Source organism: Myodes glareolus, chromosome 10 (genome assembly GCF_982192425.1).
Source record: "Myodes glareolus chromosome 10, mMyoGla1.1, whole genome shotgun sequence".
NCBI lineage: Eukaryota > Metazoa > Chordata > Mammalia > Rodentia > Cricetidae > Myodes > Myodes glareolus.
The window spans coordinates 87,415,758-87,432,128 of record NC_142035.1 but is presented as its reverse complement, the minus strand read 5'-3'; the positions used below and the strand labels follow the sequence as shown (position 1 = coordinate 87,432,128).

The following is a 16,371-nucleotide window of genomic DNA, read 5'->3' as shown; positions in this document are numbered from 1 at the left end:
ATAGAGATGGGACTTTGTGGTGATTCGGCCAAGAAATATGCAATTTTGATAAATTGCCCTGTTGATTCTACTGCTGTGCTCTTAACTCACTTCGTTAAAGTTGGTTAGAACGGCTAAAGGTCAGAGATTTTAGGCAGCCAGCTCTTAGGTAAATGTTGAGTGCCTTCACATTGGGCCTGATACCTGTCTGAGTAAATAACTGGATAACTTTGTACAAGACGCAGGACCTCTGTAGGCTGTAAAACAAATTAATTTAATAATAACCTACTAAAGTACACAATAGGTGTGCATAGGACCTGGCACACACATGTGCTATACTAATCACTTACTGGTCACTGTGACAAAACACCTGAAAAGAGCAAGTTAAGGAAGGAAAGGGTTGTTGTAGCTGACAGCTCTAGGGTCCATGCATCAGAGAAGCCCCGTGGCAGGAGCAGGAGGCAGCCAGCTGGTTACAATGTATCTGCAGTCAGGACAGACAACCGTGAAAGCTGTGCCCAGCTACCTTCCTCCTTTTCATTCAGGCCAGGACTCCAGCCCACTCAAATTTACACTGAGTCTTCCTACCTTAAGTAACTTACCTAGAAACCTCACTGACATGCCCTGAAGTTTGTTTCCATGGTGATTCTAAATCCCCCCTCAACTTGACAGCCAAGAATTAGTCATCAGGTCAGGTGAGGTGGCTTACAGAGGCAGATGGATCTCTGTGAGTTCAAAGCCATGCTAGAAAGGGATATACAATAAGATGCTGTCTCAAAAACACACAGTAACCATCACATGTAACTATTTCAATTATTCTTAGCCATCTTTTTGGGGAAGTTCAACACAGCAAGATAACCTGAGGGAACTATGTGGCAGCATATGGTTGTAATTCCAACAATTAGAAGGTAGAGGCAGGAGGATTAGGAGTTCCAAGTCATCCTCAGCTACCCAGCCCATTCAATGCTAGTCTGGGCTACATGAGACCCTGCCTCAGAAAAAAAAAAAAAAAAAAAGAGGGGGGGGGGAAGATAATTTGGGATAGGATAAGGAAGACTGGGTCTAAAACAGATTCTCAGACACACTCAATTCTACCTACTTGACAAACATCACCCACTCTACATTGTTTCTTTCTTTCCTTTTTTTTTTTTTTAAAAAAGATTTCTTTGTTTATTACTTATACAGTGTTCTGCCTGCATGTTCACCTGCAGGCCAGAAGAGGGCACCAGATTTCATTACAGATGGTTGTGAGTTGCCATGTGGGTGCTGGAAATTGAATCCAGGTCCTCTGGAAGAGCTCTTTTTTTTTCTCTTTTAAGATTTATTTATTTATTATGTAGACAGTATTCAGCTTCCATGTATGCCCGCACACCAGAAGAGGGCACCAGATCTCATTACAGGTGGTTGTGAGCCACCATGTGGTTATTGGGAATTAAACTCAGGACCTCTGGAAGAGCAGTCAGTGCTCTTAATCTCTGAGCCATCTCTCTAGCCCCACATTGTTTCTTTTTGATGCCAGGAGTTGAACCTGTAGCACTCTGCCACAGAGCTACATGCCCAGCCCTGCATTGTGTGTTTGATTTTATCAGCCAGAAAGGTTTTGTCTGAGTTTACCTGATGAAAGGCTAATAATGAATGTATTTTCTCAATCTACAAGTGCCCTCCAGAATCCCTAACATTGTACCACCGAGGAGAAGGAGAATAATACTTTCATTTTCCCTTTCACCCGTTACTGAGAATCTTACCACCAATGAAATGCATGGTCGGGAAACTGTCCACAGAAGTAAGCAGAGTATTTGAGCCAGAGCACTGAACAAAAAGACCAAACCAGGAAAGGCTGGCATGAACTTCTGGATTCCTACTTGCTGGGTAGTGACGAAGGACTGAATGTAGATCTGCAGACTCAGATGAGCCAAGCACATTCTTGAAGAAATGAATTAGACTGGGATAACTCTAGCACTTAGGAGGGAGAGGCAAGAGGTTCTTGAGTGTGAGGTCTGCCTGAGCCACAAAGTGAGTTCTGGGCTAACCTGTGCTATATAGCAAGACTCAGTCTCAAAAACATAAAACATAGCTAGGCCTGGTGAGACGTATCTATTGGTTCAGCACTTGGGAAGTGGAGGCAGGAGGATTAGGAAGGAGTTCAAAGCCATTCTCAGCTACATAGCAAGTTTGAGATCAATTTGCGCTATATGAGAGCCTGCCTCAGTCAACAAAGACAAAGCAACAATCAACAAGCAAAACTGAGTAGGGTGGAGAGGACAGAAACACCAGCAATTCACTACTGAATGTCAGTGCCATGTGAAGGAGCTACATGATGCAGAACAACATGGAGGGGAGAGTATACTCCATGAATTTGGGATGACTTCCTGAATATCTGGATGTGTGTTATAGGAGGTTGCTTGTTCATTCCCGGCCACTTAGACCCAAAATAATTACACAGAAACTATATTATTTAAATCACTGCTTGGCCAATCACTTAAGTGTATTGCTAGCTAGCTCTTATATCTTTGGTTAACCCATTTCTTTCTATCTATCTATCTATCTATCTATCTATCTATCTATCTATCACCACGTGGCAAGGTTCCGGCTGGGGGCTTGCCTCTTTTCTCTCTGGCGGCTCCATGGCCATTGGCTTCTTTATTCATTAATCAACAAAAGCAACACATACACAGAAGGACTTCCTATACCAGTCATGCATAGAATTGATCTGGGGATCAGAGACAGAATGTGTTTCAGCAGAGGGAGAGCACACACTGAGGCAGAGAAGGGGCGCTGGGATCTGACTGCTGAATACTTCTTCTTTTGGGTTCTTTATTGAGTAGCAGGACAGGTGGATCTACTGGACAGACTGGCAAACCAAGTCCATCCAGCGTGTTGACAAGTACTCAGGCCGCAACAAGGAGACAGTGTTGGCCAATGTGGAGGGACTCATGGATATCATCGTAGTGTCCCCTCAGCGGCAGACAGGTGGGCCCCTGGGAACTGAGCCCCTTTCCTCTCCATCTGTGGGACTGGCTTTGGTCACCCCAAGGACTGTTAGTGGCCAACATAATTTTAGAGCCACGAGAAAACCTTGTGGTTATCACCTTCTTGCCCTATTGTCCTAGGAATGGGATATCCTTGAAATTCCTCCCTTTGAAGAATTTCCTTCCATTCTGTCTCAGACCTGACATGCCTGCTTTGCCTCCAGGGACCAACGCCTGTGGTGTGAACAATGGTGGTTGTACCCATCTCTGCTTTGCCAGAGCCTCTGACTTTGTGTGTGCCTGTCCTGATGAGCCAGACAGTCAGGCCTGCTCCCTTGGTGAGTTCTTGGAAGAACACAGCCCTTGGAAAGGGATAGGATTGGCAGCCTCAACTCTGTCCTTTTAGGTAGCATCATAGTGGCATAATATAAATGAGCTGGATACTTGGGCCTTGTTTATTAGAGCAGAACTCTGGGGCTTGTGATGTCTTGCTAGAGATCATCATCTCTATTCCTAATCCTTGTGAGCCAGTGATTTTATCTAGAATCACTAATACTAAATCTGAGTCCTTTTTTAATTTATAGCAATAAAACATAGTGTCTGAGAGTAGGGAATCTAAAATATTCTGTCAAGGCTTGTAGCTGCTACTCTTGAACCATAGATAGGTTTCTAGCAGTCCACTGCAATCTTCTTTTCTCTTCAGTGCCTGGTCTAGTGCCTCCTGTTCCCAGAGCTACCAGCATGAGTGAGAAGAGCCCAGTGCTGCCCAACACATTGCCCACCACCTTGCATTCTTCTACCACCAGGACCCACACATCTCTGGAGGGGGCAGAAGGAAGGTAAGTAGGGTCAGACCAGTACAGGATTGGAGGTCTGGATTTAGATCACCATACCCTACTAGTAAAAAAGCATTGTCCCAGTTTCATAGTCTGGTGAGAGCAATAGATCACACCATTAGCCACTAGTTTCTATGTGGGACATGGTGTGATATTTATAATTGTAGATTGCTGCAATGACTCCCACTCCCACCCAAGTCAGGGTTTCTCTGTGTAGCCTTAGCTGTCCTGAAACTCACTCTGTAGGCCAGGGTGGCCTCAGATTCACATAAGTGCCTCTCAAGTGTAAAGGCATATGCCATTACTGCTGGGCCCCGTCTATTTTACTTATTTATTTATTTATAATTTTTTTTTTCTTTTTAAGACAGGGTTTCTCTGTAGCTTTGGAGCCTGTTCAGGCACTAGCTCTGTAAACCAGGCTGGCCTTGAACTCACAGAGATCCGCCTGCCTCTGCCTCCTGAGTGTTGGAATTAAAGGGCACTACTATCGCCCGGGCAATTTTATTTATTTATTTGTGTGTGTATGTATGCGTGTATTAGTGTACATGCTTGTGAATGTCATTTTTGCACATGTGGAAGATAGCTATTACACATCCTCTATTTCTGTACCCTTAGACAAGGTCCCTCACTGAACTTGAAGCGCCCTGTACTTTTGGCTAGGATGGTGACCAGCAATTGTCTTGTCTGTGCTCTCCACTGGTAGGGTTACAGCATCTATGATATGTGATTGTTCAGTCATACCCAGCTTTTTACATGGGTGCTGGAGCACAACAAGCACTCTTATTCTCTGAGTTATCTCCCAGTCCCTGATTCCCCTTTCATTTCCGAGGACAAGAAGCTGAACACCAGTTTTCTAGAGACTCCCAAGTGCACTCCTGTGCTGTTCACTTCCCTCGGTCTCGCGGCACAGCGGTCTCGCGGCACAGCGGTCTCGCGGCACAGCGCTAGTATGTTTTTCCTACAGCAGCAGCAGTGCAGCTGGAAGACATGGTTGTCTCTCTGTCTACATGATAACTTTATAACTTGGGTGTGACAGCCTTAGCTTATATCAAAATGCCAGCACTGAAATAAAATGTGCCTGCGTGAGTACATATGCACACGCGCACACTCACATCTTTATCAAGTATGCAACTATAACCATATGAAATTGAATGAAATATTTGCCCTGGCAATGCTGAAGCAGGCATGGGCAGCCGTACATGGCGGTTCTGTTGAACTTGTCCATATTGGCTTTCATGGTGTACGTTGAAAGTAGAAACAATAGCTCCAAAATAAGTACTCTAAACTCAGTGTCTCCAAAGTGTAAATTTTCCATTTGATCAGATGCAAATGCTGTCTGACCTACTCTCTTCTGTTGTGTGTAGTTTATAAAGAAAACAAACATCCAGCTGGAACCCTGTGCCTTTCTGACTAACTTTGAAATGTTATCCATCATCTTTAATCTTAAATTTTCTTTAGAATCTTTTTGTTGTTTTCACAGTGCTAGAGAATGAGCTTCACACATGCTAGGCAGGCACTCCAATGCTGAGCTACACTCCTAATTTCTAGGTTTGTTTGGGAAACATCTGGACCCTCCTCAGACCTTTTTCTTCCTGTGTGTGTACATACATGTTCCGATGTGCATGTGGAGGCCAGAGGTCAATGTGCGGTTTCTTTCTCAGTTGCTTCCCACATTATTTTCGAGGCATGGTCTCTCCCTAACTTTAGCTCTCACCAGTTGCCTAGGCCAGAAGCTCCAGGGCTCCTCCTCCAGTCCAGCACGGGGTCACAGGCGCTTGCTGCAACAACCAGCTTTTTATGCTGGTGGTGGAACTCCAAATTCAGACCTGGAAAGAACTTTACCCATAGAACAATATCTCTTTGGGTCCTCTTTTTTGTTTGTTTGTTTGTTGTTGTTTTGTTTGTTTATTTGTTTTTTAATGCTCATATAATTCAGCCCCTTGTTACTTTGTTTGTTTGTTTTCTGAGACAGGGTTTTTCTGGCTGTCCTGGAACTCTCTTTGTAGACCAGACTGGCCTTGAACTCACAGAGATCCTCTTGCCTCTGCCCTCTAGTGCTATGATTAAAGACTTGCACCACCACCTCCCTTGTTATTTCTTTCTAGCCTGTGGTAATAAATGTTTTGATCATTTAAGTGTGTTAGCTGGGATATAACTTTAAAGAGAAATCCTATCCCACATGACTAAGCAGAACATAGGTGCTAAGAGAAAAAAGTCTCCTTGTTTTTTTTCTTATTGAAGTCATTTTTATGTGCATGTGTCCCTCAACTGAAGAAACAATATTAACAATACCTAGTATTTTTTTTTCATTTTTTTACTTATTCTTTGACAATTTCCTACCCAGTCCATCTGAACGTTTTTTCAGACAGGGTCAGTATGTAGCTTAGGCTATCCCTCACACTTAGGAAGCTCCGAATGTTGGGATTACAGTCACTCACCATGTCCATTTCCTCAGGTCTTTCCCAGTAGAGTTCCAGCTGAAGACTGCTCTTGTTCTGTCTGTAGGTGTTTTCTCCAGGCTGTTGGGAGGTGCCTCCAATTGTTTGTCATAATATGCCAGAGTTACCTTCTGAGCACTGCAGGTGCACGAGCTGGGCATGCCCTCTGGATGTCTTGCTTATTCCCTTGTGAAACAATGGAGACAAGAAAAACAATTTTTTTAACCTTGTGATAACCAATCAGATTTGCTTGGTTAGCAGCTCTTTCCCATTCATTCATGTAGTATAGGAAAGATTTGAATTGGTGTCCTTAGAACTCTGCCTAGCTCACTCTAACACTGCAGCTTTTAAATGAAACATATTTAAGCACGGCACGACAGTTGGAAGTTACTGGTCTTCCCTGTCCCCCAGGTCCCACTGTGCACCTCTGGCTGTTCAGGAACTTACTATGGAGACCAGGCTGGCCTCAAACTCTGCCTCCCCAGTGCTGGGATTAAAGGCCTGTGCCACTATGCCTGGTTTACTACATTATATTTTATTCCATTTGGAGGCACATATTCCAGCACATGTGTAGGTCAGAGAACAAGTTTTAGGAGATGGTCCTCTTCTTCTACCGTGTGGATTCCAGGGGTCACACTCAGGTCACCAGGCTCGGCAGCACGTGCCTTTATTTCAGGCCCGAAAGCCCTCTTCACAGCCGGTCCCTCCTTTCCTGGAAGACAGTGAGGATCTGTTTGCCTACAAGAAGCCTTCATATCTGTCTTTTATGCCCCACAGATGCTCTGAAAGGGATGCCCAGCTGGGCCTCTGTGTACATTCCAACGAGGCTGTACCTGCTGCTCCAGGTAGGTCCTGTTTATCTGCTTTTGAAACAGACTCTTTATTAGCATGTAGGCCATGCTTGCCTCAAACTCTGAATCTTCCTGCCTCTTGTCTTCCAAGTGCCGCGACTGCAGTCTGGTACACCGTCACACCTAGCTTTATGGACTCAATTCTCTCCTAGCTTTTGTGAAGAGTCTCCATCAACTCTTTTCATTGACTAAATCCACAGAAATAATAATCCTAAAAGTCACCATTTCCAGTGTACCTACCAGGCATTTGATAAGCATTGTATGCCATGTGTACGTGTGTGGGTACTATGGTGCCCTGTCTTAGTTAGGGTTTCTATTGCAGTGACAGAGACCATGACCAGAAGCAACGTGGGGAGGAAAGGTTTATTTCCTCTTGTAACTCTCAGGTCACACTCTGCCACTGAAGGAAGTCAGGGCAGGCGCTAAAGACGCCGTGGAGGAGTGCTACTTACTGATTTTCTTCTCGTGGATTGCTCGGCCTGCGTTCTATAGAAGTCCTTTCTTGTACTGCCTGCCCAGTGGTGGAACTGCCCTCCCCATGGAATAGGCTCACTCATATCAATCTTTAATCAAGAAAATGCCCTGCAGGCCAATTGGGGGCTTACTCTCAATTGAGGTTCTTTCTTCTCAAATGACTCCGGCCTGTGTCAGGTTGACAACAAAACTAAATAACCAACTCACTAATGAAACCTCAACCCTCAGGTAGTACTTAATCCTACTATACTTTGTTTTTCCTATACATACAATATCGGTGATGAACTTTATTTTTTAAATTAGGCAACAGTGATTAATAATGCAATAAAACATTTTTAACAATCTACTATAATAAAGTTATACAAATATCATTGCTCTTTTCTCTCCAAAGATTTTAATTTCTCATTGTAATATAATGTTATTTCCAGGCTGTCATTGATGATAGGTAACTAGAATGACAGAAAGAGAAATCATAAATTAGAGGGGCTACTTATGTGTATACATGTGTGCCGTCATTCTGTTTCCACAAGTTATGTCTAACGGATGAGAAATGTGCACTTTGAAGTTAAGCATCTTGCCTTATGTCACATAGTACGTAAGTGGTGAGGCTGTACTGGAGATGCTTTCCCGCCCATCTTCTGCTCCTTGCTTCTGTGAACCTTCACCATCCTCAGACAAAAGGCACCCTTGCACCAGCAATATCAGCTTGCCTCCTGTCTCTGTTCTCCTAGGTGAAGGACTTCACATCAGCTATGCCATCGGTGGGCTCCTCAGTATTCTGTTGGTTTTGGTGGTGATTGCAGTTTTGATGCTGTACAGGTAAGCTCAGCTTTGCCCTGTGGGTGACATGCTCTTTGGTCTCTGTTAGCCTGTCTAGGTTCTCTTGAAGCTTCACAGTTTGCTGAATACCCCTCCACACAGCCTCGTTTGACCACTGGGCTCCTGGCTGGAGCAGAGGAGAGTGGAAACCCTGTGTCACAACCTCAGCCCTTGCGGGATGGCTGACTTCCTTTCACAGTAGTCGGTCGGCATGGCACTGCTCACTGGGCACGACTCTGAGAAGGCGCAATGCGTCATTTTCAACTTGGGATCTTTGTGTGTGCTTTTTTCTTTATATTTTCTTCCCAATGATTTAAACATTGCAAGCAACAAAACTATCTGGATTCTGCAGTCACTGCTGAAAAAAATAATATAATAATAATATCACTTGCCTTTTAATGGGACAGTATTATTTATGTCCTAACCTGGTATTTTTAGTGTTTCTATTGCTATAAATGAAACACTGTGACCAAAAACTTGGAGAAGAAAGGGTTTATTTTGATTCTACATCATTGTTATCATCAAAGTAAATCAGGGCAGGAACTTTTAACAGGGCGAGAACCTGGGGGCAGGAGTTAATGCAGAGGCCATGGGGGGTGCTGCAGTAGGCTTGGTTGTCACAGCTCACCCAGTCTGCTTTCTTCTTGTTTGTTTTTTTTGTTGTTGTTGTTGTTGTTGTTTTTTTCTGAGACAGGGTTTCTCTGTGTTGCCCTGGCTGACCTAGAACTCGCTCTGTAGACCCTGCTGGGCTCAAACTCAGGGACCCACCTGTCTCTGCCTCTGGAGTACTGGGATTAAGTACACCAGCACACTGAACTCCCAGCATGCTTTCTTATAGAACCTAAACAGCCAGCCTAGGGGTGTCCCCACCCACAATGCGCCGGTCCCACCCACATAAACCACTAAGAGAATGCCCTACAGGCTTGCCTGCTTACAGACCGATCCTATATACCAGTGGTTCTCAACCCTCCTAATGCTGTGACACTTTAATACAGATCCTCATGTTGTAGTTACCCAACCATAAAACTATTTTTGTTGCTACTTCATAACTATAATTTTGCTACTGTTATAAATCATAATGTAAATATTTTTGGAGACAGAGGTTTGTTGAGGGCTTGCAACTCCCAGGTTGAGAACCACTGCTATAGACTCATTTTTTCAGTGAGGTCCCCCCCCCCATGACAACAGCTTGAGCATAAACCTAGCCCATACACCCGGTGACAGAGGTGTCGCTCCTCCCTTTACAGACAAGGCCTGAGCTTCAGAGAGATTAGATTATGCCTACCCATATTCTAGCTAGTAGATCACAGAGCTGGGATTAAGACAAAGACCCATCTCTGCATAGCAAGTAACCCCAAAAAGTACTACATTAACATGATAACCATTCATGGCCTCACAGCTTGTGTGGATTGGAAATCTGGATGCATCGTCACTGTGCGCTCTGCTTCAAGGTCTCTCACAGGTTGCAATCCGGGTAACAGCCGAGTTATGACCTTATTTCAGGGTTTGATTGGAAAAAATATCCTTCCAAATCTACTCAAATAATTGTTAGCAGGATTCAGTTCTTTACTGGCTATTTGGTGGAGATCTTCTTGTCTGCTATTTCCCTGTGGGCCTTTCTAGAAAACAATTGACAACATGGCAGTTTCTTTAAAGAGAGGGAGGGAAGGAGATAGGATACACCACTCAAGATGGAAGCTAATCTAGTATCTAGAACCACGAAATGGGCCACCAGCTCCAGCCCACACTCCAGAGGTGATTTTCAGAAGGGTGTGAATGCCTGGAGACAGGGTCATACTGTAGGTCACTGGGACCTGCAGAGAAGGGGCTTCCCACATAGGCAACATCCTCCCCTAGTATCATTCCTATAAAGATCTCAACTAATTCTGCTTTTATTTTCCTCTTGAAGACGCAGAAGGTCTAAATTCACAGATCCTGGGATGGGAAACCTGACCTACAGCAACCCCTCCTACCGAACTTCCACTCAGGAAGTGAAAATTGAAGCAGTTCCCAAACCAACCATGTACAATCAACTGTGCTATAAGAAAGAGGTAACAATGGAAATACCTATTTAGGTTTTTCTGGGGGTTGGGGAGCAGGAGAGAGGAGTTATGACTGAATTGTCTAAGTGAATGAGGAAGGACCGTGTGTTGTCTGATCTACCATTTCTGAAATAGCAGTGAACAGAACACTGAGTGTGATCTGGGTTTCTGTAAACGTAGAGTCTTTCAGGGACCACAGCAAAGACCAGGCTAGAAGATTCGGGTCTGAAAGCAATGAGTGTCTGTCTCCCCGAAAGAGATTGTCCAGGTGTGTGGGTGCTTTCCGCCTCGGGAGCGTCATGACTCTGTGCTGCGGCTGTACCCCTCTAAAGCAAGGGGGCTTTTATGGACATTACTCCCCAAACCCAAAAGCTCCTGACTCTTTCTTTGTCTAATATCTGATCCAAATACCTGTTTTGGGAAGGGCTAGTTTTTCCTTATCCTTGCTCTTAAGCTTTTAAGAGATTTTTATAGAAACATGAAGATTTTATGTGTTTTTATTTTTAAATGTTTTGTTAAGTCTTTGCAAAATTATTTACTGTATTTAGAAATGAAAAATATCCTTTTTTTACTGCCAGGGATCTGAGGTCTAAGATGTCAGGTTTTCCTAATCCAATAGACCTTGATTTCTTCTAAAATCCTGTAACTTTCATCAAGTTATCCCCTAAGAAGACCCTTATCAGTCTGCTCTGATTTGTTTGGCAGGTCACCCCTGCAGGACCCTCACTATACATGGTAATCCCTGGATCTAGAAAGTATTTAAAAAGCTGCCACTATAATTCACAAAACTGCCTACAGTTCTGGGGACTGGAAACCTCTCCTCTATTTCTGAGAAAGACTATTGAGGATTCCTGAGTCCCTGGGATGTGGGCTGTCCCAGAAAAGAATCTCAATGAAGATTATCAGTTAGAGCTGAACAATAGGTCTGAGGGTGTAACTCAGCCGTACAGCACGGGCTAGGCCATGCAAGGCCTTAGAGCCCATCCCACTCCACAACAAAGGGAGAAAGAAAACTGTGTGACCTCTTCTTTTGTTGTCTGCTTCCTCCTCAGCAGCTCTTTCACCCTTCTGATAGTCTCTCCCCCTTTCTCTTCTGATCTCCTCTTGATTCCAGGTACCTGTTGCTCTGTGTGTAGAGACAATGGTGTTTCCAGAACTACCACTGCTATGTACCCCACCTCTCCCCAACTTACCCAGTGCATTTCTGTGATGAGGACTTGCAGTGGGCCTGCATGTTATGCACACTAAGTTCAGTTTGGAGGGTTGCTGGGTGAATGGGAGTTTCTATGTGTGCTTGAAACTACCTCTGTCTCCTCGCATGATTGACGGCAGAGCCCATTGAGCTCCCAGCACAGAATCTGCTTAATGTAGGACCTTAGTTAGTCCCTGTGAAACAGTACACAAAAACCCTTAATTGCGCACACTGACTTGCTTTTGCCAATTGTTTTTGATTACTTATGTCAGCATGATGTCCCATTAATAAACCAGAAGAATGATGCAACAGACTAGTATATGATACAACTTAAAACCTTGGATAAATGCATACTGAATTGCTTTTAACTTCTTTTTTGGCATGATGCCCCATTAATAACTTACGGTGACAATACAGCAACAGCTAACATGTTTTATTGTATCGTGTCCAGTCCTCTAACAGTTGCATCCCATGAATTGCCTCACTTAACCCTTACAACAATTAGTATGACTTGCAGATGCTTCGATTCCCCAATACTGCAGATATGAAGACTGGGTTTTAGACGTGTTAGTAATTAGCTCAAGATAACATAGCTAGTAACACCAGCTAGTAAAAGGCTGGTGTAGGACCAGAAACCATGGTTCCCCCCTCCCTCTGTGATAGTGTAATTATCATCACAGCTGTCCTTAGGTAGGACCTTATTTTTGCTTTGACTACATTGTTCTACCAGTGTGTGGGGTTTTTGTTCTTCATAGCCACTTCAGTTCTGCTTCCATTTTCAGCTTATCATTTACAGAATGCCAACTGACTATGTGTCTCCATTCTCCGCCCCAGGGTGGACCTGATCACAATTACACCAAGGAGAAGATCAAGATTGTAGAGGGAATTTGCCTCCTCTCTGGAGATGATGCTGAATGGGATGACCTCAAGCAACTGCGAAGTTCCCGGGGGGGCCTTCTCCGGGATCATGTATGCATGAAGACAGACACAGTGTCCATCCAGGCCAGCTCTGGCTCCCTAGATGACACGGAAACAGAGCAGCTGCTGCAAGAAGAGCAGTCAGAGTGCAGCAGTGTCCACACTGCGGCCACTCCAGAGAGACGGGGCTCTCTGCCAGACACGGGCTGGAGACACCAACGCAAGCTCTCCTCAGAGAGCCAGGTCTAGGGCCCACATTCTCTTCCCTGCCTGCCCACTCCTTCTCTACGGACTTCCGATCCTTGTGCAGGCCCCTTCCCCATGTGCTCATCTTCCTCCTCCTCCTACTCCAAACTGCTTCTAAGCCCCCACAGAGCCTGTTGCTCACCTGAGTCCACAACTACCTGGGGACAAGAAATGAGGGCCCATCTCAAGAATTTAGACCTGTTTACCATGAGCCTCACCTCTTGCACTCTAGGCCCCCTGAAACTGGGCTAAGCATGATTCCTGGTCAGCATAGGGCTCCAGGCACCCTCTGTGCCCAACCCACAGTATTGATGCAATTGATGATGTAAGACTCTTCCCCGTCACAGCTGATATGATGGTTTCTTTGTGAACTGGCCTACTAGGGGCTGGGACTGGAGGTCACAGGTAAAAGATAATGAATAGAGGCTGAGAGAAGCGAGAATCGTCCCAGCTGGTCTGGGTGTTTGGAAACCTCCAGCCTCAGAAGTTGGTAATTATGAAAAGCTTTTGTGGGGTATTGAGCCCTGGTGTTTTGTCCATTGCTGGCAGTGGACATTTTTCTCACTCAGGAGTCACAACTTGGTCAGCTATGACACAGGTGAAGTGTGTGGGTGTGGCTTAAGCTGTTCTTCCTCCTGCTGGAATGTCTGGGGCCATTTCTGTCTTGGATAACTGGAGACCCCTGTCATGGCAACTCACTAAAAGGAACTCCCTCCTGGTGCTGCTATTGGCCAGTACTCTTCCTAGGCCTTTAACTGTTGTGAGCTTGAATGAACAACAGATGGGCCTTGGAGACTAGACCTAAGACCTTTAAGAAACTCTGCATAGGTCAAGCACAGTGTCCTACCTGAGCTTCACTCTTCTGCCTTTCTCTCTCCCATTCTCTGGGATTCTAAGAGAAGTAATTCTGTAACAACCTTTTAAAGAATCACTAGACATTTTCCTAAATGGTCAGGAAGAGCAGCCAGACAAACACAAGCTACCCAGGGCTCAGGAGAAGTATTATGAAGTTGAAACTCTTGAGTTCATTCTCAAGTGCTCAGGGACACAAGTTCATGGACAACCTGTGGCTCTATGGTGGAAAAGCTCACATGCCGGCTCTTCCAGCCAGTGTCCACACCCAAGTGCCACCACTTGCTTCATGCTCCTTTGTACCAGGGCTTCTCTCAGCAGAGTGGAGACTTTTTGTGCTGCCCTAAAATGTCTTCACTTCTGAGAAAGGAGAGCCTAGGCTTGCTTTTCCTACCCTAGCCTTGTGCCACCATCAGTCTCTAAAGTCCAGTGATGAGGAGGGCCAATGAAGACGCAGTGGTGAGCAAGGAGTAGAGGCAGTAAGGGCCGGTCCAGAGCAAGTCCAGGCCCTTCTCCCTAGAAACCAAGGTAACAGGAGAGAGTGACAGGAGCTGAGAGTGGAGCACAGGGTTCTTAGGAGAATTTTTCTGATTTAAAATATCTCTCATGGTTCTTGCTAGTCAGAGATCAGCAGCCAAGCATATGCATGAAAAACAGGACAAGATCAAATTCTCTCTGGTCAGTTATAGGAGCAGGAGACAGATGTCAAACCAATAGTCTTGTTCTCAGGTCTTTTCCAGTACAGCAACTGAGAAAACACAGTGCCGCTTCTAAGGGGAAATAGGAACATTTCACACTGAATGAGGCAACATTTGAGTCTTTAAATTCATAGTTGGGGAGGAGGGGAAAACAACAAACAAACAGAAGAGTGGCATCCTCCTAAGTGGAAAGGGGCAGGGTTCTTATTGCACTTGGGCTGTTCAGAATGTAGAAAGGACATGTTTGAAAAAATATCTATTTGAGCACTGATTTACTCTGTACAAAGGGCAAAGTCTCTCTGTCCTAAACTAATGGAAGTGATTTTCCCATGCTCATGTGTAATGATTCTAACATTACTCACTGGAGAGATTGGGCTTTCTGGAGTTATTTAACCACTATGTTCAGTGTTTTAGGGCTTTATGATAATTTAATATAAATTTAGCTTTTCTTAATGACTTTGGCTGGCTTGGAGTCATGACTAATCTTGCACCTGCACTATCTGACAGACCCATGATGTAGAAAACCTATTTAGGGACATCACCTCTTACATCTTCAGAGATGTGTGACCCGTGAAGGGAAACGAAAGGAATGGGGTTTGTGCTGGAGTTTCAGCTCATCTTGGGAACACAGGTCAAGATGAGAGACTTCACTGACACATTGCCCTGATTTCCTCTAGAGCAAGGATGGCAGGTCATGGGATTGATAGACGCTGCCTGTCCAGACAGGATCACAATCATGATCGCTAGTGACAGCTTCAGGCTCCAGAAGCTAGTGTCATGGCACAGGATGCCGTGAATCTTCTACTGTTTTCATTCACTGAGGTCTGTCATGTCATAGAACTTGACTTTGCCTTGCAATGATGATGACCGGCAAAACTGTGCAACCCAGTGTGAAAAATCCCAGAATGGGACTGGCTGTATCTCCAGCACTTTGCCTACACATACTCCAGTTTTTAAAAAGCTACATCCTGCCAGGCGTGGTGGCACACACCTTTGATCCCAGGATGCAGAGGCCGAGGCAGGCAGATGTTTGTGAGTTCAAGGCCAGTCTGGTCTACAGAGCTAGTTCCAGGACAGCCAGGGCTACACAGAGAAACCCTGTCCTGGGGGGATAAAACAAAAACAAAAAGACCCAAAAGCCAATCCTATTTTCCTTATTTACCCACTGCATGCCAAAGTTGGAATAAGATACCAAGGAACCCATCTCAGGTTCTCTGTCCATTATTCCTGTGAAAAGGAGGAAGCTCTCTAGTCCTAATACTATGCACACGTAGAGTTGCCAGGATAACGTCCCTACGCGAGGTGCCAACCATGCCTAAACAATCCCAGCTCACAGTTTGGAGTTGAGCAGAAGCACCCTCACCACTCCTGTTCCCCCAAAAGAAAAAGAAGAAAAATGAAAAAAGAAAGTTGTATTTGATTGGCAAGAGATCTGGATCTAAACCATAATGTATAATTTTCCCAGTCTACGCAGTGGGTAGGTTTACCAGAAACAAAATTCAATGGAGTAGTTCAAGGACAAGTCAACCCCTTCTTCTTTAAAAAGAAAACAAGATTCCATAACAAGAATAGAAAAATCTTAGAATCTTTTTTTTAAAGATTTATTTATTTATTATGTATACAGCATTCTGTCTGGATGTTTTGCCTACAGGCTAGAAGAAGGAGCCAGATCTCATTATAGATGGTTCTGAGCCACCATGTGGTTGCTGGGAATTGAACTCAGAACCTCTGGAAGAGCAGCCTGTACTCTTAACCGCTGAGCCATCTCTCCAGCCCCACAATCTTACAATCTTAAGGCTAAGAGGAAGGTTGAGAATTCCCTGTCCAGTTCTTAAGATATAAAGCCTGAACCCTTTACTGGCAGAAGATGAGTCAGATTCTAACAAACTGGGGCTAGGGAGACAGTGGAGTCAGTAAAGGCCTTGCTTTTCTGTGAGGCATGGTGGGCGTGGTGGCAGATGTGGTAGACTAGCCTGTTCTAGTGAGTTTGAGACTAGCCAGGGTTACATAATGAGACCCTGTCTAAAAGAAGAAAAAAAATTCCAAAAATGATTGCA

The 16,371-nt window shown here is 44.6% G+C and overlaps 1 protein-coding gene across 1 annotated transcript in view; it reads left to right on the top strand.

Moving 5' to 3' along the window:
• Positions 1-14,770, top strand: part of Lrp4 (LDL receptor related protein 4) — a 54,549-nt gene extending 39,779 nt beyond the window's left edge. The window contains exons 32-38 of the mRNA XM_048428323.3: positions 2,805-2,949; positions 3,173-3,286; positions 3,652-3,787; positions 7,000-7,067; positions 8,279-8,366; positions 10,276-10,417; positions 12,435-14,770. Coding sequence (XP_048284280.1) covers positions 2,805-2,949; positions 3,173-3,286; positions 3,652-3,787; positions 7,000-7,067; positions 8,279-8,366; positions 10,276-10,417; positions 12,435-12,767 — 1,026 coding nt within the window. The 3' untranslated portion in view covers positions 12,768-14,770. The remainder of the gene's footprint in view (positions 1-2,804; positions 2,950-3,172; positions 3,287-3,651; positions 3,788-6,999; positions 7,068-8,278; positions 8,367-10,275; positions 10,418-12,434) is intronic.
• Positions 14,771-16,371: the final 1,601 nt, after the last annotated feature.